The sequence below is a fragment of the Mugil cephalus genome, chromosome 6, assembly GCF_022458985.1.
Source record: "Mugil cephalus isolate CIBA_MC_2020 chromosome 6, CIBA_Mcephalus_1.1, whole genome shotgun sequence".
In the NCBI taxonomy this organism is placed as follows: domain Eukaryota; kingdom Metazoa; phylum Chordata; class Actinopteri; order Mugiliformes; family Mugilidae; genus Mugil; species Mugil cephalus.
In genome coordinates this window covers 7,541,991-7,569,679 of record NC_061775.1, presented here as the reverse complement: position 1 = coordinate 7,569,679, position 27,689 = coordinate 7,541,991, and the positions used below count along the sequence as shown (strand labels likewise).

At 45.7% G+C, this 27,689-nt stretch overlaps 1 protein-coding gene across 1 annotated transcript; it reads right to left on the bottom strand.

Annotated features, from left to right (window-relative positions):
* midn (midnolin) lies at window positions 1-27,485 on the bottom strand. Its single transcript, XM_047586678.1, has 8 exons — window positions 27,055-27,485; window positions 24,543-24,771; window positions 22,815-22,902; window positions 22,613-22,675; window positions 12,214-12,759; window positions 11,018-11,141; window positions 10,516-10,839; window positions 1-3,857 (listed from the first exon to the last, which is right to left on the bottom strand). The coding sequence occupies exons 1-8, from the start codon at window positions 27,128-27,130 to the stop codon at window positions 3,595-3,597; spliced, it is 1,713 nt and encodes a 570-aa protein (XP_047442634.1). The 5' UTR covers window positions 27,131-27,485; the 3' UTR covers window positions 1-3,594.
* Between the last annotated feature and the right edge of the window lie 204 nt (window positions 27,486-27,689).

Here is a 27,689-nt window from a genome sequence, read left to right as displayed (position 1 = left end):
TGATGTACTCATTTTGTTTTTTTATTTATTTATTACCTAAAAAAAGAAAATGTTCTATCACAAGTCACACTGAAATGTATTGCTTAAGAAAAAAAAAATATATTCATATATTTTTTTGTTTTTGTTTTGTTATTTTTTTTTTTTTTTACATTTTTTTCTTTTTTGGAAACGTGTTTCGTTTCCATTATACTCCACCAAAAACAAAACAAACGAACAAACAAAAATAAAATAAAAAAAAAAACGTTTTTTCGGACACGAGCGTCAGCTGCTGCCGCGTCCCAACAACCCAGCTCTCCCCCACCGTTTTTTCTTTAAAAAAAAAAATGCACAGAAAGAAAATACATAATTCACAGTTACCATTTTGGTTTCATAAATTAATACAGTCACACATGTGCTACACCGGTCTAGAGCTAGAACATTGTAAATTGTATTCTTGAATCCTGTTATTTTCAATAGTTGGCTACAAGAAAGAACAGGCAACTTAAATGACGTGATCAGAAGTCCACCAACATACTGTTTTTTTTAATCCTCTCTGTAATGCTTTTGTCATCTTTTTTGTTACGTTTCATCTTTTTTTGAGTTTCACACAGAAGTGAGGCACACACAGAGTATATTTCATACATATACAAAAGAAAATTAAATAAAATTTGGGCGGGGCAGGGGTTCAATCGTCCTTAAATAAAGGTGTATCCAAGGAAACGGGAAGTGCATGTAGTCTGGAGTCCTCACAGGACTTTTCTTATTCTGAATCAGGGCTGTTTCTTGCCATCTAAGTACTGTGGCATGAACTTCCTCAGCTAACAGAAAGTACACAGATTTGTAGCTTTTTGCAGCTTGTTGGTGGGAGGGACTAAGTTCAGAGGGACGTGAGGTTTGAATAACAGAGACCAACAAGCATGGCAACACAATGAAGAAATGGGACAAAGGCAATATTTGAGGAACAACACCTACTCGTGAATAGTCTTTGTTTCGCTCAAACAAGCCTCACCCCTAAAATCTACGACTCTCATGGCTGTGAATAATACAGTCGTGTGTATCAACCAACGAAAAACAAGCTTAAGTCTGACACCGACACTGCGAGGGCAACATTTTTAAGGCACAGAAGCCTTGACATAATAGAGACTCCACCAGCTAAAAGCACTAAACAACAGATGCCCAGTGTCCTCAGTGACAAAAAATGGCGCCGTGATGACAAGTCCGACATCGATACGCACGGAGAGATTAAAAAAAAAAAAAAAAAAAAAAACCAGAACAGAACAAAAAAACAACAACATTCCCGTCCCCATTGTCCCGAAGTGTCTCATTTTTTTTAGTGAAAGGTAAGGCCACTTAAAAAAAAGATGAGGTTCACCAAAAAGGTAATCTCTCACTGCAATCTCTGGGAGTGCAATCGTGGTAGGGTGGTCGATCAGACGGACAGACAGACAGATAAAAAGACAGACCAGATGCTTCTCTCGAGTAGGTTTGACGGACAGTACAGTAAATCCACTGGTCTGTTGGTTCCCTGCAGGAATACGTCCACATGAGCCTCTTTTGGGAGTTCAGGCTGGGAGGAGAAAAGGGGATGGGAGGGGGGAGGGTTTAACAGTTTGTAGGCTGTCTGGGTCCTTGAGACATATGGGGGGTGGGGGCAGGCGGGGGGGTTGAAACCAGTGTTTGGGGAGTAAAGAGAGTCAGTTGCTCATCATCATCATCATCTTCATTGTCACACAACAGGAATGTTCAGCGCTGAGCAACAACGTCCAGAGTCCACACTTCACTTCATCTGTTTTGGTTTTTACGTCGTAATACTTTTAGCAGTTGTTCTAAAACATTTAGAAACAAAAGTTACAAAAAAAAAAAAAAAAAAAACCTAACCAACAAAAGCAGCATTGTTTATTTTCTTCACAAATTCATGCATGTTGTTAACCTTCATTCCCACAGCAACGGTTTCTTGTTTTTTTTTTTCTTCCATCAATAGAAAAAGATCTGTATAATTTCACACTTCTGCATGCAAAGAAAAGTCACTTTTCCCCTCTGCCTTTTTTTTTTTTTTTTCCATTGTAAGCCCCCTTGTGTAGCAGCAAAACTGTGAAAGGCCTAACCTGATATGTCAATGGATGTACTGGTGGAGGCACTAGATAATGATGCTGGATAAAGATCCCACTTCTTCTCCCTCTTTGCCAGTAAAAAAATAGAGTCATCGTTAAGAGGGCTTGTGATTAGGATACACATCAAACGGGCCTAGAACTGGGAACCAACTTTGAATTTGCCTTTTTATTCTTTTGCGGTGACCCACGCGTTCACTGTAGTCGATATTCATGAAACTTTTTATTTATTTATTTTTTTTAGGGAGAAGACAACCGGACAAATGAAGAACATGGAATATTCTAAATCAATTTACAGTAAAATTCAAACACACCCTCATAAACATTCGCCAATTGTCAAATGTATGTACACAAACTCGAAATCCCCCAACAAGTCCATTCAGGTCTGTAAGACACGAGGCGGGCTGGATGAAAATGATCTTTCCATATCATTTGTTGTAGCTAGACGAAATAATTCATGAATGAGCGAATAAATGATTGAATGGATGCACATATTTGTTGGTAGTCAAGGACTTGACTAAAGCCACAGAGGGCTGCTGTTTTTTGAAAACAGCAGATAGGAAGAGAAATAAAAATAGATTTTTTTTTTCCATATACATTTTAAAGATTTTAAAATCCTCTAAAGCACTTTCTGTTAATATTAATTTATTTTGTTTATTCATTAATCATTCCTATCGATACCCTATGTCACTGAGGTTGATATCAATACTTCCATATTCATTTTTTATTCCATTTCAGGCCCCACCTCCTCCGCGCACATTTTGACCAGCTGTTATGAATCAAGAAAATGTGCAAATCAACAACTACTTTGAACTGTTATATGAAAACCTGAATGCTTTGTGAACAATGCTACATATTTTTTTTCGTTTATAAAATATAATAATATGTTTAAAAGTGGAAAAAGAAAAAAAGTTTAACCACCCCGTAACAGGTAAAAACTGGACTCTGGTTGGTGAGTTTTGAGATCAATAAGAATGCCCGTAGGAATAATCCATAGTCCGGCAGTTCTGCCTTTCTTGTGAAACACTGAAGCTTCTGGTGCTTCTGTCCTGTTCATAAGTCCAGTGTGGGTCTCTTCATTTCTGCCCAGAGTGCACTTAAAAAAACAAACAAACAAACAAATAAAACTTAGAAAAAAAAAAATCTGACGAATACCACCACCACTACCCACTGAATTCTGCTATGCTCACGTTCATGTCTCTGTAATCAAACCCTCAAACGGTCTTACACACTGTTAAGTCCAGTTGTTGCCCGTGCGATTCAAGCATCACAACAAGGTTCTTTTGCCATTGTTGCCGTTTTTCACAAGGTCAACTGTGAAGGGCAGAATAAAGTCTGCTGGGAGTCTTTTTTTTTTTTTCGTGTGCCAGACAGTCTCAAGGATAACTTCGACTTCCTTTCCGCACAGCTATGTGTCACCTCCTGCGTCCACTCCCTCAAAATATATTTCTAAGTAAATCTCGAGCAGAGTTTCGCACAATCTTTGAATCTGTGAGAGCAGGGCGGCTCAGGCCATGACGTACTCGGACTTCAAGTCGGCCTTGACGTCGGGCTTCCACACCGAGTCGTCAAAGTCCAGGTCCAGGGAGCCCTCGCTGGACATGCTGCTGTTGCTGTTGCTGCGTCCGGCCTTGCGGTTGGGCAGCCACTGATAAGGGGCGCGTTGGTCCCGCCTGGCCTTCCTGCGCAGACGCTTCTGCTGCATCAGCAGCTGCAGACGCTCCACCTTACAGCGAGTTGCACGGTTCTCGGTCTGACGGATGCGGTCACCTGGACAAAGGAGGAGAGAGAGCGGAGAGATCGTCAGTCAGATATTTCTCTTTGTGTATCGCTTTGCATTTGTTTGCAATTAACAAACAAATGCAAAGCTAGTTTGCACTAACTGGTTTGAAAAGGATGTTAATTCAATGAGTGTGTTTGTGTGTAGGAGGCAGTAGATAAAGCCCCAAAGCCTTGATGATAATGCAAGGACATGATAATTCCCTTGGCCCTGACAGACAACGCGCAACATGCACACGGCGCAACACTGGAATCTGGTGGTTAACCTCCCCCACTGAGCATCATTACCCTCCTCAATGCAATTTCATCTCCTTATCACTGGGAGGGGAGACGCAAATCTCCTTGAGAACCAATAGCAGGGTCAAAATGATACAAACACAAGCCAGAGACAACACATTCTGAGAGCTGCCTATGATATCTTCAAACGTAATTACGAATGACATACCTCAGTGACTGAATGTGCTCTTAAGTGCATTTCTAGCTGTTGATGTGCCTATAGGGGAGTTCAGTCTCGAGGGAGAGACCTTGCATTTCACTGTGAATGCTTTCCTGCCCTGGCCAAGTCGGGGCCTAATTCCATTTATGCGTATATTCAGGGCCGTGGAAGGAAAGGAAGGCAACCGCAATCTATTAGCCAGCTCCATTAGTATCTGTCTGGGAATTAAATAATTAAATAATGGGCTAGAATGTCAATAAACCGGAGCACAGTGGCCATCTCTGCCTCTGCTGCACACCAGAATGCACACAAGTGCACAAAGACACTGGATTCCGCATTAAAGTACATCATGTATTCACACAAACACACGCACGCAGGCAATGCGCGCCGCTCGCAGCTGCACGCGCTCACAGGTGCACGGACGCACACACACACACAGCAGCAGCAACAGCCGCAGTAGCTTTTAACGTGGATCGATGGCAAATTAAAAAGACCTATTGATTAAACCTTAGCTCTAGTGCAGCCATCCATCTCAGGCCCAGGACAACGCTATTGGCTTTCAATAGAAAATGCAAGCGAATGGAAATTGTAAGCGGAGAGAGGGACAGGCAAAGATTGGGTATTTTTCTTCTATTTTTTTTCTTTATTATGGCTTTGGCTTCCTACTCTCATCTCACAGACCTAACCCCCTCCACAGCCTATTCAACCCCTCCCTCTCCAGCCCCTCCCTCTCCAGCTCTTGCCCCATAGCTCCCCAGAGACGGTTAGGTGGGGCAGCGTGAAGAAGGGGAACGAGGAGGCTGGGAGAGGGGATGGCGGTGTGGGTTAAGGAATTCCTCCCCCAGGGGCGAGGAGGAGGTAGAGAAAAGAACGAAGGAAGAGGGTGGAGGGTAAAGGATCAGCCGTAGGTGTCAGTTTTCCAAATCGATTGCGCCCTCCCCTGTGCTTCTCCCCCCATCGGAATGAATTCCGGACTCTGTGTGGGCTTAATTTACCTCTTTCCCTGATTTGCCTATCGGACCAAGCGGCACAGAGCCTTTTCTCCAGCTATAAATATTCACCAGTGTCTGGCCGTGCATACTAAAGTAAACTGCCTTCAAGCAGCCTCGGTGCTGCTTTTTGTAAACAGAAAGGATGTGAACTGTGGCACGACAGAAAAGAGCATGTCTTCACATTACACGCTGCCACACACAGAGTTTTTTTGTTCCATTTCCTGCCATTATGTTTCAGACCTGATACAAATGTCTGTGTGTATCCAGATGCTGTGTGTGAGGGCAGTATGTCATCTCTAGAGAACTGGGGGGGGGGGGGGGGGGGGGGGGGGGGGTTCTCCTACATTACAGCCATTGTTCCGCTGCCTCAGCTCCATGTGACATGTATATATACGCTGCCGCGAGGCTTTGTTTCCCCTCTGGTCCCCTCTTATCCCCATATCCAAAAGTGAAACCGCCCCTTGGCTGGTTCGGAATATCGCCGTGCACAATGTAAAGGCAAGAAGCCAACACACACAGTTAAGGGTAGTTTGGTGGTGCAGCAGGAGGTCTTGGCCTTTGGCTTAGCAAGAGCTCTGGGAATGTGCTTGGAGCTACACCAACCATGTGTGTGTCTGTGTGTCTGTGTGTGTGTGTGTGTGTGTGTGTGTGTGTGTGTGTGTGTAGCCATTCATCAGCGTCACTACCGGAGCCCTGGGCGGCTGGGCCGGACACAGCTGGCCGCAGGGATCTCCAGACTATGTTTATGACAGTAGGGCTATTATTAGGGTTGGCTAAGAAGGACAGACTATACACACACACACACACACACACACACACACACACAACACACACAGGCTGGCCTGGGGCCTGGCTGCAGAGACTAGGGTTTACGTGATCACAATAACCTTGGAGGACCCAGAGAGAGCTGACTAAGAGACATGGAGATTGAACGAGAGAGAGAACCCGTGTTCAAATTCAACCCTGCTTTACAAAGAAAAGACCGATGAGGAAGCAACAACAGATCTTTTCTTAGAAATGTACAGTGTAAGATATCAAACAGGAGACAGATCAAGGGTACAGAGAGGAAGGAAATGCCAGTCTCTCTTTCCCTTTCTCTCTTTTTACAACTCCAATATCTGCCCGTCACGAGCAGCGCGTGCTTCCCTCCGCAAACTATCGCCACCGAAGACTTTAACGCAGGCCTTGTAAATACACTGGGCACTGCAGAGAAAACCAGAGAAATACAGAAAGAGAGAGAGAGCAAGAAAGAAGGGGTGATCTATGAATAATCGATGCGTCAGTCAGTTTTTCCTTGCCTTTGAGCCCAGCCCAGCAACACAGCAAGGACTGAGATAGGAAGCACATGGGATGGTGGGTGGGAGGAGTGGGTGGCTGGAGGAGGATAGGCAGAGGATGGAGGTAGAGAAAAGGGAGGAGAGCTGCAGTGTGCAGGACGCAGAGGTAGATTAAAGAAGCTTCTCCTTTTATTGATTGTATAAAGATTGGCCTTCATTTGCAGTTGTCTTAGTGCTGTTGTTTGTTTGTTTGTCTTGATAAGTGTTGTGATCTTGCAGTGAGAACATTGTGTTTGCTCAGCATCCAGGGAACCAGGAGGGAGAGGGAGAGGGAGGGGTGGACAGAGACGGAAAGAATGGAAGGAAGAAAAAGAGAGGAGGGAGGGAAGAGTAAGAGGAAAGAAAAATCACACTGCAGCAAAGTCAGCCTCGGTTTCCTTCATTACGACTGTCTGCTTGTTTGAAGCTCCGCTAAGGGAGAAAGAAAACTGTCAAAATGAATCTGTCAAATCGCTGTAGTACTTGAACTTGTAATAAAGGTTTTGTGACCATGAGAATGGATGAAAAGAGACATTTTACTAATCCAGGATTATTACATTAATAGAATATAAATAATATTAAACTGATATCCAGCCCAAAATCTCAAGTGATCGCGTTCAAAGCTTTCAACTAATATCCAAATATTAATCGAAATTTTTAGCCAGTAAGTACAAACTGAAGATTCATCTTGTACTGACTCAAACTCAAAATAGAGCAAACGCTCCACGTATCTCTGACCAAATAGCTCAAAATGTCAGGTGCAGAGGTTAGCTATAAACAAAGGAAACAAAACTGAAAGCAACTGATCAGGCTGATATTGAAGAAACCAATCAAATCAGAGTCAATATGAGCATTCTGACAAGTGGTGAAAGGACATTGACAGCCCTGCAGGGACACAAGCTCTTCAATGACTTTTAAACTTCATTTGCATTCTCTCTCTCTCTCTCCCTCTTGCTCTCCTCGTCACCAATGAAAGGGCACCTGATGTGCTTGGCTGGCTCTGCTAGATAGCTCTGTGCTGTGCTGTGCTGCGTCGCTGGGGTATTTGTGGAGTTAGCGGTGCACGTGTGTCCCAGCAAATGTCTGTGTGTGTTAGTGTGTGTGTGACGAAAGAGGAGCGAAGCCAACTGGTGGATAATGTGGCGTGCCTTGGCCAAGCAGGTCAGGGTTTAAATACAGGACTCAGTGAGGTTGAGGGCAAAGGATCTTTCTCCGTGCCTGTCTCTTCCTTGTCACCCTCCCTCCTCGTTTGGCTTGCACAGTCCCAGCCTGCAAGAAGCTAACGTGACCTGACAAATCAAAAGAGGACAGGGTGGGGAAGGGATGCGGAAAAGGACACGAGAGGGGAAGGGGGCACTGGTGAAGCTTCGGAGCTAGCTTCGCCCCTGGTTTGCACTCCTCTGTGTGCCGGTGTTGAACTAAGGCAGCTGCAGTGGTAGTGGGACTAAAAGGCAGCCAATAATCCCACAGCCCCCCCTCCGCTCTGCCCTACAATGGCTCAGCCTGGTGCCCAGTATACAGCCCCTGTCCGTGGCCTCCACACAATGGGTTCGGCCGGGCAGGGGGCTAGAGGGCTGGAGGGGGTGCTGGGGGGGGTCCACGCTACTCAGCAAAGGAATTTTGGCTAACAATCAGCCTGCCAGGCCAACCTAAAGCCCTGTTGTTCGAATTCAGCTTGCTCCTTGAGCTGACAAATCCCCACAACTCAGCAACACGGTGCAACAAAACCATGAAACCAAGCTAGTTGTATAACCTTTAACCAGGCATTTGTGGTCGAGAGCGTGTTCATGTGTGTATGTTCCAGGCTTTTATTTACGCTCGTCTTCTCCACTTCGCACATGAACTTGTAGCGGAAAGGGTAAAGGCTCTCAGGAGGCACCAGAGCTGTGTGACATTTTCAAGAGGTTGTCTCAACCTAAGTTTGACTGCGCGCACATATTTAGGCAGATGAGAAGCGCATTTTTTTTTCTTTTTTTTTCTCCTTGTAGCTGAATGAAGGCAGGTTTCTGTGAAGCAGAGTTAAGCTGCAGAGTTAAGTCCAGTAAGTCTTCCATCAGGTGCTGGCTGATAAGACTGCATGAGAGCGCTTAGTCACAGACTTCCTTAGGACACCATGTGAAACAGGATACAAATAGGCACATAGCGTCTGTCCATACCAACACCACTACATTAATTGTCTCACTGAGATCAACTGTGCTTAGTTGGGGAGGTTACCCATTCACACTCTCTGGAAATATATGGTGGGCAGGAAGTTGGATCTGGGCAGTTAAATTGCAAAAGGGCATTAGACAGACAATTCTTTCACCCTTTTCCTTTTAATGAGTGGACAGTTGGTAGGCTGATGGACAGGATATCAACACCCATACGATGAATGCAGGCTTAGTGTTGCGGTTTTAACCGCCCCCGCCTTCCGTGTCCTCCTCCTCCTGTCACTGCCCTCGACTTCACAAAGCATATTCTTTTCAAAGCTGTATTTTGGAATACATCTATTTAAAGGCCAAGTGAGCACAGACAATGTATTGATGCACAACACAGACATGGAAAGAGAAGGGGATGATTAGAAGACAGACAGAGATGGATTTTACAGACAAGGCTGTTTTTGGACAGCGGTGGGGGTGGGGTGGGGGGGGGGAGCTCGGACTGTTGAGTGCAGACGAAAAGAGAGAGATGACGAGAGTGGGAGAACAGGGGAAGGGCGGGGTGAGTGTGAAGGAGGGGGCAGTAAAGGAAAGGTCTTTCCTGAGTTAGGAAAATAAGCCTGTGTTATTCCAACTGTTCACTGAACACTTGTAAGGGCACTCAGGGTGATGCAGTGGAATAGTGGACATTCCCAGTGAGTCTGTGTTCAGTCGCTACAACTAAAACATTTCATTCTGCTTGTAGTAGAAGGTCAAAAAACAGAGGACAAAGACAGATTACTACAACAATGGAATGTGTGTTCTTGCTTTTTCCCAAACAAAGAAAACATTAAACATTAATTGCTGCATTCAAAGAACCTCCCAAAACACTATTCCACAGCTGCTTGCGAATTTTCACATAGATTCACCAGCAGTTCACCAAAGACTAGCTTGATTTCCTCAGGAGATAAGGAGGCAGCAGAGGACAATGCTGTTTTCCCAACACACACAGTCAAACTTTACAGATCTGACTGAATGTTATCTGTCCTGGACATCTGTCTGACACTCAACATCCCCTGTCGCTCCAAGGAAAGGAGGTTTTAGAACATCCAAACACAGTCCCAGAATGGTATCATCTGAACCCTAGCACCTGCCCTGGCCCAACCCTCAAGCATGGGTATGTTGAGGTTTGTCCTACCCCAGGTCACACATGCCCCAGCTGCAGCCTTTCTTTTGGAGATAGGTTATTTACTCAAAGCCTAATCTAATCTAAACATAGCCCAGCCCAGGCTTGAAGGGGTAAACCTATCTCCTTGGCGCACAAAAACAAAGCCAACTCTGCTGCCTGACAAGTGAAGCCTGACTGAACAGGTCTGGAGAAGCTTGTGTAGCGTTACTAAGGGAACCTCCCTCCTCTCATCTGTTTCAAAACCCAAGAGACACATATGCATGACTGTTTTTGTTCTTCAATTGAAAATTTCTGTTCTTACATTGTCAGTATTTTCCAAGATGAAAATGAGCACTTGAAGACAGAGAAGCAAAATCATCCCAACGTCACTGAGCTAACCATGATGTGCTACGAGAACAGAACCAGTAACATAAAGACGACAACGAATTCTTCAGTACGCTTCACATACACAGACGCACACTCTTCTAAAGCTGTGGCGGGAACATCTGCTTCATAAGGGCTTCAAGGGTGCACAGTAACTTAATGTGTGAGGGGGTGTTTCGGTTTGTGTTCATGACACGCTTCCATGAACAGAGGGGGTATGAAGTAGAGACACTCACCAGAGGGTTTGCACATGCGGATCTGACTCTGGCACTGCACCAGTGGATGAAGAGTCGGTGGAGGGCTGCTGGGGCTGCTGGCGGGCACAGAGGTAGCTTTGGCAGAGAGGCCCGTCATTCCAGCAACCGGGGGCGAAGGAGGAGGAGAGGGGGATGGTGAGGTGGGCGAACCACACTGGGCCTGGTAGCGGAGCTGGGTGAGGGAAGGGGGCATGCCCTGGTAGTGGCGTGTGGCGCTCAGGAGGTCATTGAGGATTTGCAGGATGGTACCAATATCTCGTCTGGGACGGCCATTGCTGTCCTGGCAGTTAGGGTGCAAAGTGCCTGAAAGAGGGAGCAAGATGCAACGGAACAGTTTTACAATATGTGTATATTTAGTTTACAATTTTAAAAAAATGACCGCAAAGCTATGGATATATGCACATTTCAGCTGGATCTCACTGTGCGCATGGTTAGTGCTTATAGCAGCCGTAAATCTAGTGGAAGGTCAGTGTCCTCTCACCTGAAAAGGTCCCTGAGAAGACTCCGGGAGCATGGTTCACAAAGCTCTCAATGATGGCACCGGGTTTGCGGGAGCGAGACGAGGAACTTGTACCACTGTTCGGACTATTGGTGCTGCAATTAGCCTGGAAGAAAAAAAAAAGGAGCATTAACTGGCTGAAATCATATTCTGACCTACACACTCTATATCTGTGACCTTTAGCGAGGGTGCAGTAACTACTATTAACACTGTGTAAGAGGACTGTACAGTAAAGACTAATGGTTCTAAGAAACCACAGAAAACATAAGACTCAAAAGATCCAGGATATCTGGTTAGTTAAAAATGTGAGCAGACCACACTTGGCCACTTGCACATTTGCATTAGTTTGACTTGGATTAGTCAACTGACTTCCGAAAGTGAAATCGAAACCCAGGCAAAGGTCTCTGTGTTTGTGTGTCATGTATACGAAAGCCTGATGAGTAGCCATTTCTGTTTTCTCACCAGTAAACAGGCAAGTCTTTCTCTCTCAGTGCTGTAGCTCAGGGAAGTAGAGAAAGTATAAAGCAAATGCGTGTGTCTGGAGCCGATATGTATTTTATGAAAATTAAATAAATGGAAAATAAGTCAGATTCTTTGACTCTGCCCTTCTTTAGCCGACCCCCTTTACCCTCTCCAGCTAACTGAGAACATTAGGACATATCAATGCTGTGCTCACATTTCTATTGTGAGTGTTGGCCTGTTTGTGTGTATTTGGGAAGCAGACTGCACACTGGTGATGACTAAATGCACTGTGGTTTGGAAACACACACACACAACATGAGCAAACCTTCTCCAGATCAGACTAAACCACAAGATTCCCCTCGTGCTGCAGGGATATCCCATAATGTAATTAATTTAATGGATGTGATTTAGTCCTGAGCAATGCTCTTGGGTCAGACGGTCATTTCCCAACCTTTTCATCATTCATTAATGAGAGAGCTAAATGCCTATGATGATGATATCACTGCACTGCCTTATGCAAGTACATTTTCAAGTCAAGTTATTTTAGCGCAGGCTTTGTTTTGATTGTAGCACCTTTATCACAAGACAAAAATACAGGATAATATTTCATACATTTTTCATGTTTTTTCTTCTTAGAAACTACAGCTGAGAATAAAGATGTAGCAGTGTCACAAAAAAACATAAACAGCGTGGAGAATATTTTTTATGTTTCTTACCTCAGGGCAGAGGACCGGGGCTACAGGGCTGACCTGGGCGACGTCGGGGCTGGGTTGGCTTGAGGAAGGCTGGTAGTGGTGGTGGTGGTGGTGGTGATGGTGATGGGCCGGAGAGCGGAAAAGACTCGCAGGGATGTGGGACGGGCGAGGGGAGTGGGGCTGCGGAGGAGGAGTAGGGGGGCTACAGTGAGCAGAGGGCGACTGGTGGTACATGGGCGGGAGAGGCTGGTGGTGCGTGGAGGGCAGGGGGAAGGAAGGGGAGCCTGGGGAGGAGGGGGAGGACGGGACAGGGTGAGGCTGGGACAAGTGGGAGCTGGGGTGACTGTGTGGATGATGGTGGGAGTGTGCGTGAGGGTGGGGAACACGGGGCTGCCCGGTGTGCTGTCCCATGGCGGCCTCTGCGTTGCCCCGGGTGATGAGGTGCCTGTGCTGGAGCTGGGGACCACCAGACTGCTGCGCTGCCAGCTGTAGCTGGACAAACATCATGTGATCACCTACACGCAGGGCCAGGGTGAGGGGGGATCGGCCAGACAGGAAGTCACTGACCTGCAGACAGAGGAACAAGGACAAAACGAACGTGAGTAATTCATCAACACAACGTTGCCAAATGACAAAATCCAAATAAATTAACATTGGTACATAGGTTTAATCATATGTAATGGTACTTTCAACTGTCTGTGTGCAACTGCTTGATTTCCATCCTTGTAAATGGACAGTCTACACTACGAATGGATACAAACAACAGTGCTTTGAATTCCCCTGAACATGGACACACACATTCCACATTAGCCCATCATGCAATCAATCGCTATTCTATAACAGTGGCCTATTTAGTACTGCTGGAGAGTGGTGAATAAGGAGACTTATTGGAAAACACAAATAGAGCCCACTTTAGCTTGCTTCCCACTGCCCCTTAGTCCGTTCTTAGTCAGCAGTGTCATTCAGCTCAGAGACAAAGGCCACCCTTCTGTCTGGCCCGTGGCCTGAAAAATCAGTCCCACGTTCAGGAAATACACCCCGCCTGCCTCTCAAACACAGAATAGTCAATTGTATGTGGATCTGTGGCGGATCTGGAAGGGCTACCCATTTTTGGAGCTCTGGCAACGACTAACAGGGGCCAAGTGTGGAGGCCTCCACTGACCCACCCATGGCCCGGATGGACACACACAAATAGACACAGGATAGCAGAATTGTCACGACTTGGCTGAAGGATTCACACTAAATAACAAAAGTTCTCTTGTCCTCCTCCTGCATCCCTGCAACACTGTTTCTGTGTATTGCCACCAACTGCTTAAGCGTGTGTGTGTGTGTGTGTGTGTGTGTGTGTGTGTGTGTGTGTGTGTGTGTGTGTGTGTGTGTGTTTTAGTGAGTGTCATTCAGGGGCCAGAAAGCTTCTTTGGGTATTGAAGACTCAGCAGTAATGACATCTCAGGTTCTCCCCAAATAGAAACAAACAGAAACAAGCAGCACTGGCAAATACAAAGTGACGCCTCTGTCCAAAAAGGTTTCAACAACCTCTACTGCCTGTGTGCTTTTAGTCCCCGGAGAGGGAAAGAGGGAGAAACAGGAAGACAGAAGAAGCACTGAAAAGCAACATGAGGACAGGAAAGTCAAAGAGACTGCAGATGAAAAGAATAATGGCAAAGCACAGAAAACAAGTTACAAATACATATATACAAAGGTGTCTAAAGAGAGCATGGGCTGTATTCCCATCTGACCGTGCAGCTTTTGGAGGATGCTTCTAAGATGATGGCCTGTAGTTAACCCTGTGAATCACCAGGCTCTACCCTCCATCACTTCTCTCCCTTTTCTTCTGCTTATTTATTTCTCTATCGACCGCTGCCTCTCTGTTGCCAGGGTGACCTTTGCACATTGGTATTGACATGGTGTGGAAAAGCGGATGGAGGGAGAGGAGAGGCAGGTGAAAGGATGGGGGGGTTGGGATGATCTCATGGCTGCTGTTCAAAATGTAAATAATCTACAGCAGCAAATATCAGCATGAAGCAGACTGCAGGATAGACAGAAACTTAGCTTTTTCACAATGTAAACTCAGCTACTAATGGCTTGTTGATATAGTCCACACCCGCCATGATTACCCCATCGCGGTAAGGCAATAAACTCAGCAGGCGCAAGGCAGGGTGTGAAGTGAGGAGGAGGAGGAGGAGGAGGAGAACAGGGCAGGGTGCTACATGAGGTGGCTCTAGGAAACTCCTTACGTAAAAGGTCGAAGATGTGTGTGTCTGGATCTGAGACCTTGGGGAGAGGCAAAAGTCAAAGGGTGGGTGGGGGGAGATAGAAACAAAAGGGATAAGGGGGGGGCAGGAGACGCTGACTGTGGCTGTGACTGACAGCTGTCGAGAGGATGCGTCGACAGTTTGAAAACCCACAACACACACAGAAACTCAAATTCAGAGGCCCCCCGAGGGAGACTATCAACCCAATGTTTAAACGAAGGGAGGAAGGAAAACGCGAGGAAACACCCCGAGGACTGTATATCAGTTTGTCCATAGTTCCGTTCGGATCCTGTATGCACATACATCAAGACTCAAGAGTCAACGTGTGGTGTAGTTATATAAGTTACATTTCACACATGGCCTCAGAATCTGTCTAGAGTAACCACTTGGAATCACGTTCTGCTTCCTTGCACACATTTGATTTTATCTGCAGAGAATTTGCAACTGTTGCTTAACTGAAGTATGTGCTCAATTTGTTGTTCAAATTTGTGTCCAGTCATTGAGGGAGAAGAGAGGACCACAGTGCTTCATCACCTTGTCGGAGCATGTGTCAGAGTGTTGCAATTGTATGTTGAGTTGCAGAGAGAGTGCGCCTTGATAGCTGTAGCTTCCCTGAAAGGATCATTTCAAAAGCCATTTAAAACCAACTTTGAAAGGGCCTTTGCTTTATAGCTCTATTTTTCTGTGTGTGTGTGTGTGTGTGTGTGTGTGTGTGTGTGTGTGTGTGTGTGTGTGTGTGTGTGTGTGCACAAGCACATGCAAGAGAAAGTGAGGGAAAAAAGGCTGACAGTGAGTGACAGCAGGAGAAACAGAGAGGAGGCTTGATTATCCTTATAATGACTAGTGTGGATTATTCAAAACCACTGAGATGAAATTCATGTACTCCTACTGAGCTCCCAACACCACATGGCAGGCTTCAAATTAGCCTGCATGAGAAGCAAGGTTTCTGCCTCACACCTCTTTTTTTTCCCCCCGTCTCTTTCCTCCTCCAGTCGATTTTTGTCACTCCAGGTCTCGGAGCCTGAGTCGTTGACTCATAAAGTCAATTTAGAAGTTGCTCACACAAGCCCTGCTAAATCTCACATGCATGAGAACTAAAAATGTGTGCAACTGCGCATGTGACTCATATGGGGTCTCGGTACATACACACACCACCCACCACAACCTCATCTTCAGGCAAGAAATTAAAAGGCCACAAACCCACATAAACACAGACATCTCATTTGCAGGGAAAATGAGAGGGGACATCTCAACAACTATAATCTGATCGGTCACTTTCATAGCTTTGCGGTCATCTTTCATGTCTCCCAGAAGATAAACACGGAGAGTAAACGTTAACCTTCAGGTGTGGAATTCTACTCCTTCAAATTAATAGCTACATCATTTTTCGACTGACATGCTGTTTCACAGACAATCCTTAACAGCCAGAAAAAGAGGGCGAACAGCTTGTGTTGCTGGAAGCCGGGAGCTGTGGAGTGGAACACCTGAAATAGGGCCCGTTTCCTGAGGGAAGGGAGGAGGCGGAGGATGATACAGCGCGGCCTGCCTGCCAGAGGCTAGATTGGCAAGAGTGATCGTGTAACAACAAGCCTCTTCCAGACGGACAGAGACTAAGAGAGAAACAAGGGGAGGGAGTGTGTTATAGAGTGTGTGTGTATGGGGGGAAGGGGATCTCTAGTGCTGGAGAGCTGGCTAGCAAATGATTCCCAGAGGTCTCGGCTAGCAGCTCAGCTCCAGTCCAAACATGCCTGTCTGCTCTCAGGAGCACAGCCAAGACAGTCAACGTGGCTGGCTACCATTGACGTCAGGACAAACAGCAGATAGAGCTTTCTGGAACATCACAGGCAAACAAAAGAGAGCTTCGTTGCTTGTCTTCAAGTCCCAAAAATCTCCTCATTGTCCTCCGTTTCTTTTTCCACCTTGTTCTTCTCAACACATTTCAAACCTTTACAGAAACCAACTTGCATCTGGCTGCAGCGGTGTTACGAAAGCCACGGAACCAGGACAGTGAACAGCCCCACTTTTGTTGTGTTAAGGGAGGCAGAAAGAAACCAGCCCTTCATTGTTCTCTCCATAATGCAGCAGTGGTATGCAAAGAGAGGAGGAAGAAGGTGAGACATTCACGTAGTGAAAAAAGAGCTGTTCCGCTGAAAAACCGTAACCACCTCTCTTTGTAAACTGACCCCACAGCCAGTGCCATCGACCATTTTGTTGTAGCTGTTTGTGTCCGTGAGGTGGTATTTTGTCAAGCAAGAGGCTTTGGTTGCTATGCAGTAATGGGGGAGAATATGATAAGGGGCAGCGGGGGGAGGAGGGATGGAGACGAGATGGAGGCAGAGGGGGGAAGGATGGCATGAGAGAGGGAGGGAAGTAGGATGGTGAAGGGGGGATGGGGGGATGCGGGCAATGGGGGTAGGGTGTCAGAGTGGTGGTGGGTGATGAAATATTCAGTGAGAGTGTGCCTCTGGCTCCTTCCCTCTTTTTTTCTTTCGACATCTCTGGCTGACAGTTTTATTTATTGGGGTCCCTGTGGTTCAAGGAACTCATTTGCAGTCGTTCTTCCTTTGCACACTAAGCGAACTAAGGGAGGGAGATAAGGAGTGAGGGAGGAAGAGAGAGTCTGAGAGATTGAGGGAGGGTAAGAGGGAGAGGGAGGGTAAGATAGAGCGTGCTGGCAGCACTGAGCTGACATTCATGAACAACTGAGCAGCTTTGTGCCGGAGAAAAGAGGATAGAGGATTGGAAGGCGGGACAGTTGGGTGGAGACTGGGAACGCGAGAGAGAAGTCGTCTCCTCCAGCCATATTCTGGTTTCAGTGCAGCTGTTCACCTGTCAGTCCGCTAGGTGAAAGGTGCGGTTCAAAAAGCTGCTTATTAACCCGCTCATCGACCTAGATGTTTTGATCACACCAGGACACGACTGATGGTTTCTGTGCAGAAACACACCTGCTAAAGATGCAATAATAGTTTCTAAAAAGAGAAGGAAAAAAAAAAAAATCAATGACTTGCATCATGCCCCAAATCCTAAAGGCAGCTGGGGGGCTCTTCAAAGGCCCCATTAGAAAGATAGGTGTCTGCAATGCTGCCTGATAAGAAACGGGGGGTTATGAGCAGAAGAAAAGAGGACCAGCTGGTCACCACGGAATTTGATTGACTGAGTAAAAAGAGAGATCAGAGTGGCAAAGTTCAGGATGATCAGGTTGCTGCAAAAGCCGCTCCTCACACTCCCAACTGTGCCAACAACTGGCCGGCCACACAGAGCAGCTTTACATACACATACACGCCTCTCAACCCCCAGCCCTCACACACTGCCTCCAATTCAAGTTAAGCAAGCAATAGCCTAGAAATCCTCACCCTATTTGGTTCCCTGCTGCTCCCACTCCTCTCACCCCGCTGAATGCCTTATGCACCGGCTGATCATTACAATTGATTCAGGATTTTATGCTCGGGGCTTCAGAGCATTTTCTGGACCCACAAAGACAGTTTTGTAGATACTTAAGTGTGCCTGGGTAAATGAGAAGGCAGCGGAGGTACAGGGATTATATGACAGATCTGAGTGAAGATAACAGTCCGAGAGGCAGAGAAATTGCCGGGTGATGATGCAAAGAAGACCGTGCGCTTCTCCTTTCTCCATAGTGTTTTTGTTTGACCTGCAAAAACGACCTGGGCCTTTTAACCCCTGCCTTGCTGCTTTAACAGTAGCATATGTCTAATTGACTTCATTAGACTTGGTGGTGGCTATCAGATGTGATATTCCTGGCCTCCATCCTCCCACACAGCAGTCACGATGCCTGCTACTTGAATCACAAAGCACCGTGTCGCCGGGGAATGGAAAACAATGACGGTCACGACTCAAATATGGAGAAATAAGACTCCCCTGGACGCTCGGTGAGGCAACACACAAAGACACACACATTAAAAATGGATGTTGGCACATGCACAGACCCACATGTGACCACATATATATGCACAATAGGACAATGAAATCCCTTGCAAAATCCATCTCTTTCTTGATTGCCCCACAACACACCTTGATTCCCTGCGCCCATCCCAGCATCCCCCTCCCACTGTGCGTTTAAGCATCACAAAAGGGATTACACAGGTGCAAAAATACTGCGTGATCAGCCTATTAATGCAATTTTCAAGGCCTGGATTTACATGAGCAGGGACTGAATGGGCCTTTAGATCAGTATTGTCTTTTATTCCATACACAATTTGATTTACACATTCAGCAACAAATTAATTCCTGTAGCTTTCATTTAGGCAACAAAAAAGCAAATTACCATTCTAAAGAGCAAAGACTCCATTTCTTAAGCTCCATGTATATAAAAGCCTTCATTTCAATGGCAGTGAGAAGGACAGAGGGAAACTGTGCACTATAAAAAGGGATGGATCGCCTTATATTGACCAACAGACTGAGTCATTTTTCAATTCCTTGCACTCCCAAATCCTCAATACAATTACTCTCCAATGATTTCCAGTAGTGTCAATCCTACTGATTAATAGCATCTAGATACGGTGGTGTACAGGGTGCACCTGCATTGAGCTCTTCTACTCATAATCGTGTACAGTGATGCAGACATGCAGAGACAGTTCATTGTCTTGAAAGAAACACGATTCTCCAAAATCTGTTTTTTTTTCTAGTTGTCTTCTCTTCTTCTATTTTGTTTTTCGTCAGACTGTACCCAATATTTCGTCATCTGTGAGTGATGTGTACACATCCTCCCGACTAGCTCCACTTCACAACTGAACGCCGCTGAATGACTCGTTCAAAGCTCTCCCCTTATTTTTCTCCTCCACCTGACACGCTCTTTGTGACACCCCAAGGAAGGCAGAGCAGAGGAAACTAGATCAGGGCAACCCAGAGGCGACTCTCCACAGATTGTTAAGATGCTACCAGTTTGCACCTATCTGGTGCAATGACAAACCTCTGCCACACTCAGGCCTGTTGTTCCTAGGATAAGAGGAAGGTGAGGAGAAAGAGAGGAGTGCATGAGGACATGAGGTGCTTGTTGGCAGGAGAGAGAAAAGTGGAGTGGATGTATAACAGTGTATTCCACCGGGACATGTGGAATGGCAACACACAGCTTCCACCCAAAGCAATCTGTGTTAGTGTTCAAAGCAAAATTTGTCAATCTGCAGCCTGCTGAACGCTGCTCCAGCTGGGCCACGCATTGATTTTGAAACCCGTATGCACCACTGTAGCTGCGTTCAACTGGGTATCGCTGATGCGTATGGATGCATGGAGGATAAATCAGGATATGGAGGACAGCCTCAATTATTGTTGTGTTTGAGGGTTTGTTGGCTGGGCAGGTTTGGTGCTCATGCTTTAAGACAGGAACAAAGAGGTGGCTGCATGGGGGGAGGGTAATGGGGGGATGGTAAGGGTGATGCCTGCCTGGTTGGCTTTTATTCTAGCATCAATGTGCATCAATGAGCAAATAGTCCCAGTGGTCTGAGAGGGACATATAATCTTTCTCTTTCTATTAAATACGAAGATCAATAGATGAGGAGCTACATGTATCCAGAAATAGTAAATATTGCTTTCATTTAATTGTCACCACCTGTCATGAAGTATACATTTGTTTTACTGCTAGGACCAGACCTTTTCTACTCTCGTCGGGATCAGAAATCCTCTTAAATATATCCTTTCAATTCTGGTGAGTGTGTGTGTGTCCATGTATGAGTGCAAATGTAAGCCGTACACACAGCCTCTATTTAGCAGACAGAATGAATAGAGAGTAGAGCAGGCAACTGTATGTTGATGGGCTGTCAGGAGGCAGTGGCTTAATACAGCTTAGTTGTCATGCAAAAAGTCTAGTGAGATGCTAGAGGAGGAATTAAGGCAGCCAGGATTGTCCTTGCTAAGAAACCAGCCAGAACGGTCAAACACAGGCAGCTAGTTGGACTTGCAAACCACAGCACATTTAAATTGCAGTGCCCTGGGAGAGCTGTTAAACAGAAACAAGGGGGAGAAGGAGGACAAGGGGGAGTCAGAGCAAAGGGAAAAAAATCCCATTTCGATAATTGCCTGTACTCAATTTCCATAAAACATTTTCTCTCTAACTTAAGCCACAAAAGTCTGAAAGAATCCTGAGAACTGTTATGATCCTGTTCCTCCAGAAACTTGATAAAGAAGGAGACATGAGGTGGTCCACTCATCCCAGTCTTCCATGAATACACACTTCCTGGAAAAATGAGACCTCACATGAGTAAAATACACAGAGGGGTGAGTGGTTATAGGGTTCAGGTTTTTAAACCCCTTCTTGTGAACCACCCCATGTCTCCCTGAGGCTATTTTTGGGTATATGTGCATATCAGTTTTCGTGTTAGACACTTTTAAGAGCTAAGTGCATCGATTGATTTTTGATAGCCCCCGAGTTAGGGGCAGAGAGGAAATGAGGGAAAGCTTATGTGTTCCCATTTTCTAATCTTACTCAGATCAGTAATCTCTCCACAATCTATACCATCCCATTTTGCTTCATGAATTATAAAGAGGAATCAATTGCTCTGGATATAAACACACTAAAGCAGCCTCATGCCTTTATTTTAACCTTTCATTCTTACCGTGGGCTTTACTCTTTCAATCTCTAACTGTAGGACTGTGATTAACATCAAAATGCATCCGAATGCAAATTCAATGTATATGGTAAAATGCGGTAAGAAGTTCTTGAGAAAAAAGAGAGGATCTGACTCATATTGAACCTAAAGAAATAAGGTTATGTGACTAGACAAACGCAGGAAGAAAGACGGTGAAAAGTTTGCTCTTCTGGGTCGGTGGTTGAATTATCATCCGCCTCTGGTGAAAATGACTGTCACTCTTGGCTGCCCAGCAGAGGCGTGCCACATGATGGGCAAGACTTGCTTCCAGCCCACCGACACTGTGACATACACACACATCCAGTAAGAGACACGCACACGTCCAGTTACACACACCTACACACACGCAGCTATCTGCTGTCAGTGCTACGAGACGCATGCTGAGTTCACACACACAACAAGGCCAGGATTTCCACCATTAAATTATCAGCAGGGAGAGAAGCCGTATCAAACCACACTCTGTTATCGCCCATCGGCCCATGTCTTCTGATAATAAAAAATAAAAAAGTCTATGTTCACAGCATCGGTCACCAAACACAGCCGTTCGGATGTAACTTCCGCATCTCTGACACACTTCACTCCTTACATCAGAATTCAGTTTCGCCATCTAGAGCTGTTTTGACATCAATCAGTGGTGCATCATTGATGCAGTTACGTATATCTCAGTGTTACCCAACGCTACAAAAGGAAGTTGCTCTGAGTCAGTCAGTCAGCTGCAGAGTGTCTCATACGTCACACTGTTGTCTGTGTGCATTCAGCCTTATCACCTCTCTCCTTCACTCAGTTTCTCTCTGTGGCAAGCATGAAGAACTCTTTGCCTTTTCGTGCTTCACTCTCACTATTGATCACTTTGGTGAGTCATGCAACACTGACTCAAATACATACTGTATTTCAGCAGGCCTACAGTGTTGTTTCACTGGGTGTATATATGCATGTTAGGCTTCCAGGAACCCTATGCTAATACTGAGTGAGAAGGCTGTCATCTGATGATCCAGCACTCTGTTTATGAGTGAGTGAGACTACACTCAATCTCCATGCAGCCACAGCACACTTCCTGGAAACTTGCCTGTGCGTGTGTGCCTGTTAGAGTGTGAAATACAGAAGGAGTGGAGAGAGATTATAGATAAAGGTATAAACAGAAAGGTGGAAGCGAGTGCTGCTTCTCTGAGCAGCTCACAAATAAGCCTTTCTCGTGTGGTGTTCAACGTGGCTTCCTGCAATTGCGTGCACGTACGTACACACACACACAGTATCGCAGATGTTACTAGGATACAGAAGGGTGTTGGTGCTTATTATATCCTAACAGCTCACACTGGATGTCTAGCTTGGCTTGGCTTGTTTAAGAGGCAGAGATTAGACAAGCAAAGAGGCTTGTGCTTGTGCAGCCTGCTCATTTCATCTCATCTTTGTATCCGTTATATTTGGGTGTTGCTCTGTTTTTAACCAGCCGTTTTGACCCAACATGCAGATTTGCACACACCGGGTCCAAAGCTCAGGTCAGACTGAGTACCGATTTTACTACTTCCACATTATTTCAGTTGTCAACATATGCAAACACGTTCTTACCTGAGTTTCTGTTAGGCTCTCCAGGGCCTGCATTACTGACTGTTCTGGTCTTGATGCTTGAGACTACACACACACACACACACACACACACACAAAAACATTAATCATCCATTTGAAAGGACCTGGGGTTGGCAAATAAAAATTTTTTGTATTTATGTTTGTAATTAAAAGTAAAACAGAATCTCAGTAAGTAGAACCTTACCATTAATCCTGCTTCAACTGTTGGTACAAGTGTTAACTTGCTCCCATCAGAGATGCCCAGATCCTGGAGTTTGCCTGAACTTAAACGCCTGCAGGGGTAGAGAACAAGATAATTAGACTGCGCTGACAATATCTTCTCTCTTCAGACACACAAACACCCTTCAGCTAGGGGGCAGACAGACTTCAAAACTAGTTTGGAAAAGAGCCGTGGGTGAAAAGCTCCATAAAAGAGAAGTATTGATTGGGCTGTCATATTTCAATTTCGAGTATAGTGGAGCTTGACAACTGCTCGCAGTGGATATTTGGCACAACTGTCACTTGCCTAAGTGGAGGTAAGTATTTTCTTTTAGCATTTTCAGTTGTACAAATTAGGAACAGAAACCCAAGCTGAAACTAAAACCACAATCAAACTGTTGTGTAGCTATATAGTATGTATAAAAAAAATGAACAGCCTGACAATAAAGTGATATTGGGATTAGATGCAGATTGTTCTTAGCTGACCTGCAGAACAACTCTATCTGCAATTCTGAATAAAGATTAGAAATGTGATGCAGAATGCATTTCCATGCATTTACTACTTAATGTTTGCTGGAGAACGCGTGTATCTGACCTACACTATAAACATTCACATCCGCGTCTGGTTCTCTGCTTCATTTAGGTTAGTGAAGGATGTTTAAGACAAGCTGCTCCACAGACATGACCCAAATCTCACCCCATGCAGCTGAACAAAGGCCCTTAGCTCTGACTTGCTGTAGGTCTACAGTTCGAGGCGCAGGAGGGGATTAAAAAGAGGGTTTCAGGTTTTAAAGGATGATGTGATTTATTGGACGATTACAATGGGTGGGAGGAGAAGGGGGCTGATAAACAATGCTGACTGTTTGCATGTACTAAAGCCCCCCCTTTCTTTTTTGCATAACGCCACCTGCACTGCTGTTAGGTCATTTAACCTGGACCTGATTCATTTGGGAGTTGCCTCAGGCTGAGGGTTTGGGTTAGTTTTTTTAATAATAAAGGGTTTAACTATTTCCACTCCAGCCAGCCAAGTATTCAAAAAACTGACCAGCCTCCCATTCACACTAAAGAAATAATAATAATAAAAAAACACCGAAACCATTGAGGAGCTATTATGCGTCTAAAGCTGCTGAGTATTAAATGAATAACACACCTAAGACAAACAATGTAAAGGGCTGCATTCTGCAGGAGCATAATAAATAAATGATTGGCCACCAAGTCTGTGTGACTTCACTCATTAGTGTGTAATATGTTTGATTCGCATAGCATTAGTTATTCAGTCAGGCTTCGGTATTTATAAGAAGGAGGAATAAATCGATGCAAGTCTGCGGATTGCCTCGTCAATACGGCTCCAATGACCGGTGCGTCCCCTATGCATAATTCCAATACCGCGCGTCCTGATGGTCAGTAGTTTCCTTGAATGTATTGATGACCAAAGCAGGCAAGGTTGCCCGTGAAGCACCCGAAAGCTCAACCAGCCATAGATCCAAAGTATGGATTAAAAAATATCACCTCGGGCTCGGGTGGTCAACGCAACTAAAGTGGGTTTGTGCACATTTAAACTGCGGAATAGCCTCGACGTTACAGCGAATGATGTCCGCATAGTACAGATACTCTCAAACACCGACCGTCCCCATAAACTAAAACCTATTCCTTTTTTCTGTATACGGTGACTACACCACATTTAGAGAAGCCGTTTCAGTAAAGGTTTACTCACGTTTCTTTGTGTAGCAGAGCGAGTCTCTCTTTTGGTACTTTGAGTCTTTGCGACAGCCTCCTCTTCAGTCCCTCCACGGTCTCCTCCAGGGGCAGTGAGAGCTCGTAGCGTGTGCCGGTGGTGGAGTGGATGTAAAGATTCATGGAGGGTTCGGTCGGGACGGCCTCGCAGGACGAAGCCCCGCGACTGGTGCAGCTCCGGGCGCTGGGATGCTGGTCCATCCGATAACCTGTGGTCAGAGAAGGGGGAGACAAGGCGTGCAGAGCCGGGGGTGAAGAGGGTTGTGAAGGATGGTGAAGCGGTTCCGTCGCTTCGACTACCGTCCCTTGTTCTGCTTGCAAATCAGAGGCAGCATTCAGAGAGCTTTCTGTCTTACTCTCTCTAGCTCTATGTGCCGCTTCTCTCTCTCGCCCTCCGAGAGTCAGAATAAAACCAAGTCCGTCCTCTCTCCGGTCGATATCACGAGAATATCCCCGCAGGAAGATCAACTACACGAGACTCGTTTTCCCCTTTGTTTGATTGCTTTCTTTGTTGCGTTTCCCAGCGTGCAAGCAAGTCTTCCGAAGTGCTACATACGTGGGCAAATGCCAGACAGAAACGCAAGTATGTTGTCAGCAGAAAATGCCATGGACGATCGCTTACGCAGGCGGTTCCCTTTAAAACAAAAACTGCGATGTCTGGTAAAAAAATAATACAAATTCCCCTCGGATGTTTTTATGAGCTTGTTTAAGCTTTAGATGACAGAACACTCGGTCCGGAGCTGCAAAGCCTCATTCGGCTAGTAGAGAGAGGCTCTCCGCTGCGCACTCATAACCGCGGCAGCTCCAGTGAAATATCGACAATGAACATTGTCACAAAGTATCCCACTTCCACCATCGATAAAATACGCCCACAGCCCGGAGGCCGCTCGACCAATCACAGGACAGCTCCTTCAGGACGCTGTTGGTTTCACCCAATAGAAAGAGGAGATCCACACCCACGTGGAGGGCAAGCGAGTTTAGGCCATTCATAATAAATTACACCATATAATAAAATATGTGCCCATACCACACCAGTCTAAATCAGCGGTTCCTAAACTGAGGTCCGTGTAGGGTTTGAAGAAAACTCTCATACAAATGTCCTATTGTTTACTTTTTTCTGTACTGATTAATTGCTGCCTAGTCGATAATCCTTCGTGTTTATTTAATTTTATCCAAAGTTGCCATGCCCCCCCCTCACACACCACACACACACACACACACACACACACACACACACACACACACACACTGCAGTGTGTGCTAGGTCGCTTCTAAAAGTGATGTGTTTGAAGTTCCTCTCCTCTTGTGTGCGAACTGTGCAACAGGCTCAAAATAGCATTCATCACTAACCCTACTGTAAAATAAATAAATAGATACAAGTATATTCGGAGGAGATATTCAAGAAAGCCAAAGTCCTGAAACAGATTTGAATTTAAAAATACGCATGTATTTTCAGCGTTTTTATCGAGCTTCAGTGTGTCTCTTCTTAGAGGAGACTATGAACCAGCTGCACCACTGTTGACGTATTTAAACACTATAGACCGGATCACTCTGCGCAGTAAACCCAACTTATCAGATGGACAGTAATGGCTTTAATGCTGCTGACGCCATCCTATTTCCCCTAACCCCAGCGACGTCCAGAGACCATTAAAATGTTCGCGAATACTATGCAAATTACACAATGAACAGGAAAGGCTATTCTCTTCAGGAAGAAGGATTCCGAATAACTCGCAGTACATACGATAAAATGCAGAGTGGGACACCAATGTAATGGGACTCCAGATTTTCCTACATTAAGCTGCATCAGTGACTGCTGCTGCTGCTGCTGCTGCTGCAAGTTTTCCAGTCTGAGGTAACCGATGAATGTCATGCGCAATATCTCTAACAAATATAAACTGAGTCGGGGGCAGACAGCCCGAGGTACACAAAACGAGTTCACCTCTGAAGACAGCACAAAACTTGAACAGTCGCTTCACCACAAAACAAGATACTCGGTCGCCACCGTGTGGTCAAGAAATACACGTTTGAGAAGCACGCGAGTGACTCATAGTTTGCTCACATTCTACTGTTTTAACTTTACGGTGTGTATTTATTAGTCAAACGGATACTCTAGTTTTCTTCAGGTTCCATCACAAAACGTGCTCATTATCCACCGCACACGAATGTCACTGGCACGGCATCGTTTAATGAGGTTGCTATTGAGCTTTTAAACAGACATTATCAACAATGACTTACTGTCAGCTGGCTACTAATTATAAGTTACAGTAACAATGGCATTCTGTTGCAGTCGATAAGGCCCGTATGACGTTAATCTTGTCCACCGGAATGCACAAGTAAGTCGGCCCAGACGAGCAGCTGACACGCTTTTATCGATCCGCGATTGATTCCAATCAATTCCTTGGCCACCGACGAGTCCAGCTCTACAACCGCCGTCTCCGGGGTCGCGCGGAAGACGTGTTAGGATAAAAGGTGAAAATTCAAAGCGAACTTACCAATTATCGTGGCGAAAACTGTAAAGCTTCGCGAAAAAGTCCGTTGTGTTCCAGTCTGTTGCCCCAGCTTTGGCATGTAAAGTAAACCCGGGCAGTGGTAAAGCTCTTAAATAGATCCAAACACTTGGTTATCCGCAGATATTGTTCTCAGTAAAGTCCCTGGCAGGCACGTGCGTGTCCAGCGCGCAACGTTACGCACCGAACCGGCGACTCCTTGCCAATAAGGAGCAACGGTGAAGTCCCGAGATACCTGCGCGTGTGTAGGCGCACCGGTGTCTCTCTCGGTGATAAGAGCCTGGGAAGGTGAGACTCCTCTTAACAGACTCCTTTCGGATATGGGTGGAGAGTAGCGGTCTTGTTATGTCAGCATGTGATTTAAGGTCGCGTCGCTTCACTGTTACCGCCTCCAAGTCCACCGCGTCGCTCCCGGTGGGAAAGTATGCGAGCGTGCAAAACCATAACAGATAAAGATATCAAACCGTGTCAGCGCTGCCGCCCTATGAGCGACGCAAGCGACTTTAAATGGAGGTGGGCAACTGCGGAGAAACAAAACACCACCAGCAGTCTCTGTGGGGTGCCACCTTAACAAAAAGTCAATGAAACGACTGTTTTGGTGATAGCAGGGGCGTAGTCAG

Coding starts and splice junctions, on each gene's coding strand:
- midn (XM_047586678.1), bottom strand. CDS start 27,130: ATGCCAAAGCTGGGGCAACAGACTGGAACACAACGGACTTTTTCGCGA. Junction 24,772..27,054: donor AGTTTTCGCCACGATAATTG/GTAAGTTCGCTT, acceptor CTCTGACCACAG/GTTATCGGATGGACCAGCAT. Junction 3,858..10,515: donor CCGCATGTGCAAACCCTCTG/GTGAGTGTCTCT, acceptor TCCTTTGTCCAG/GTGACCGCATCCGTCAGACC.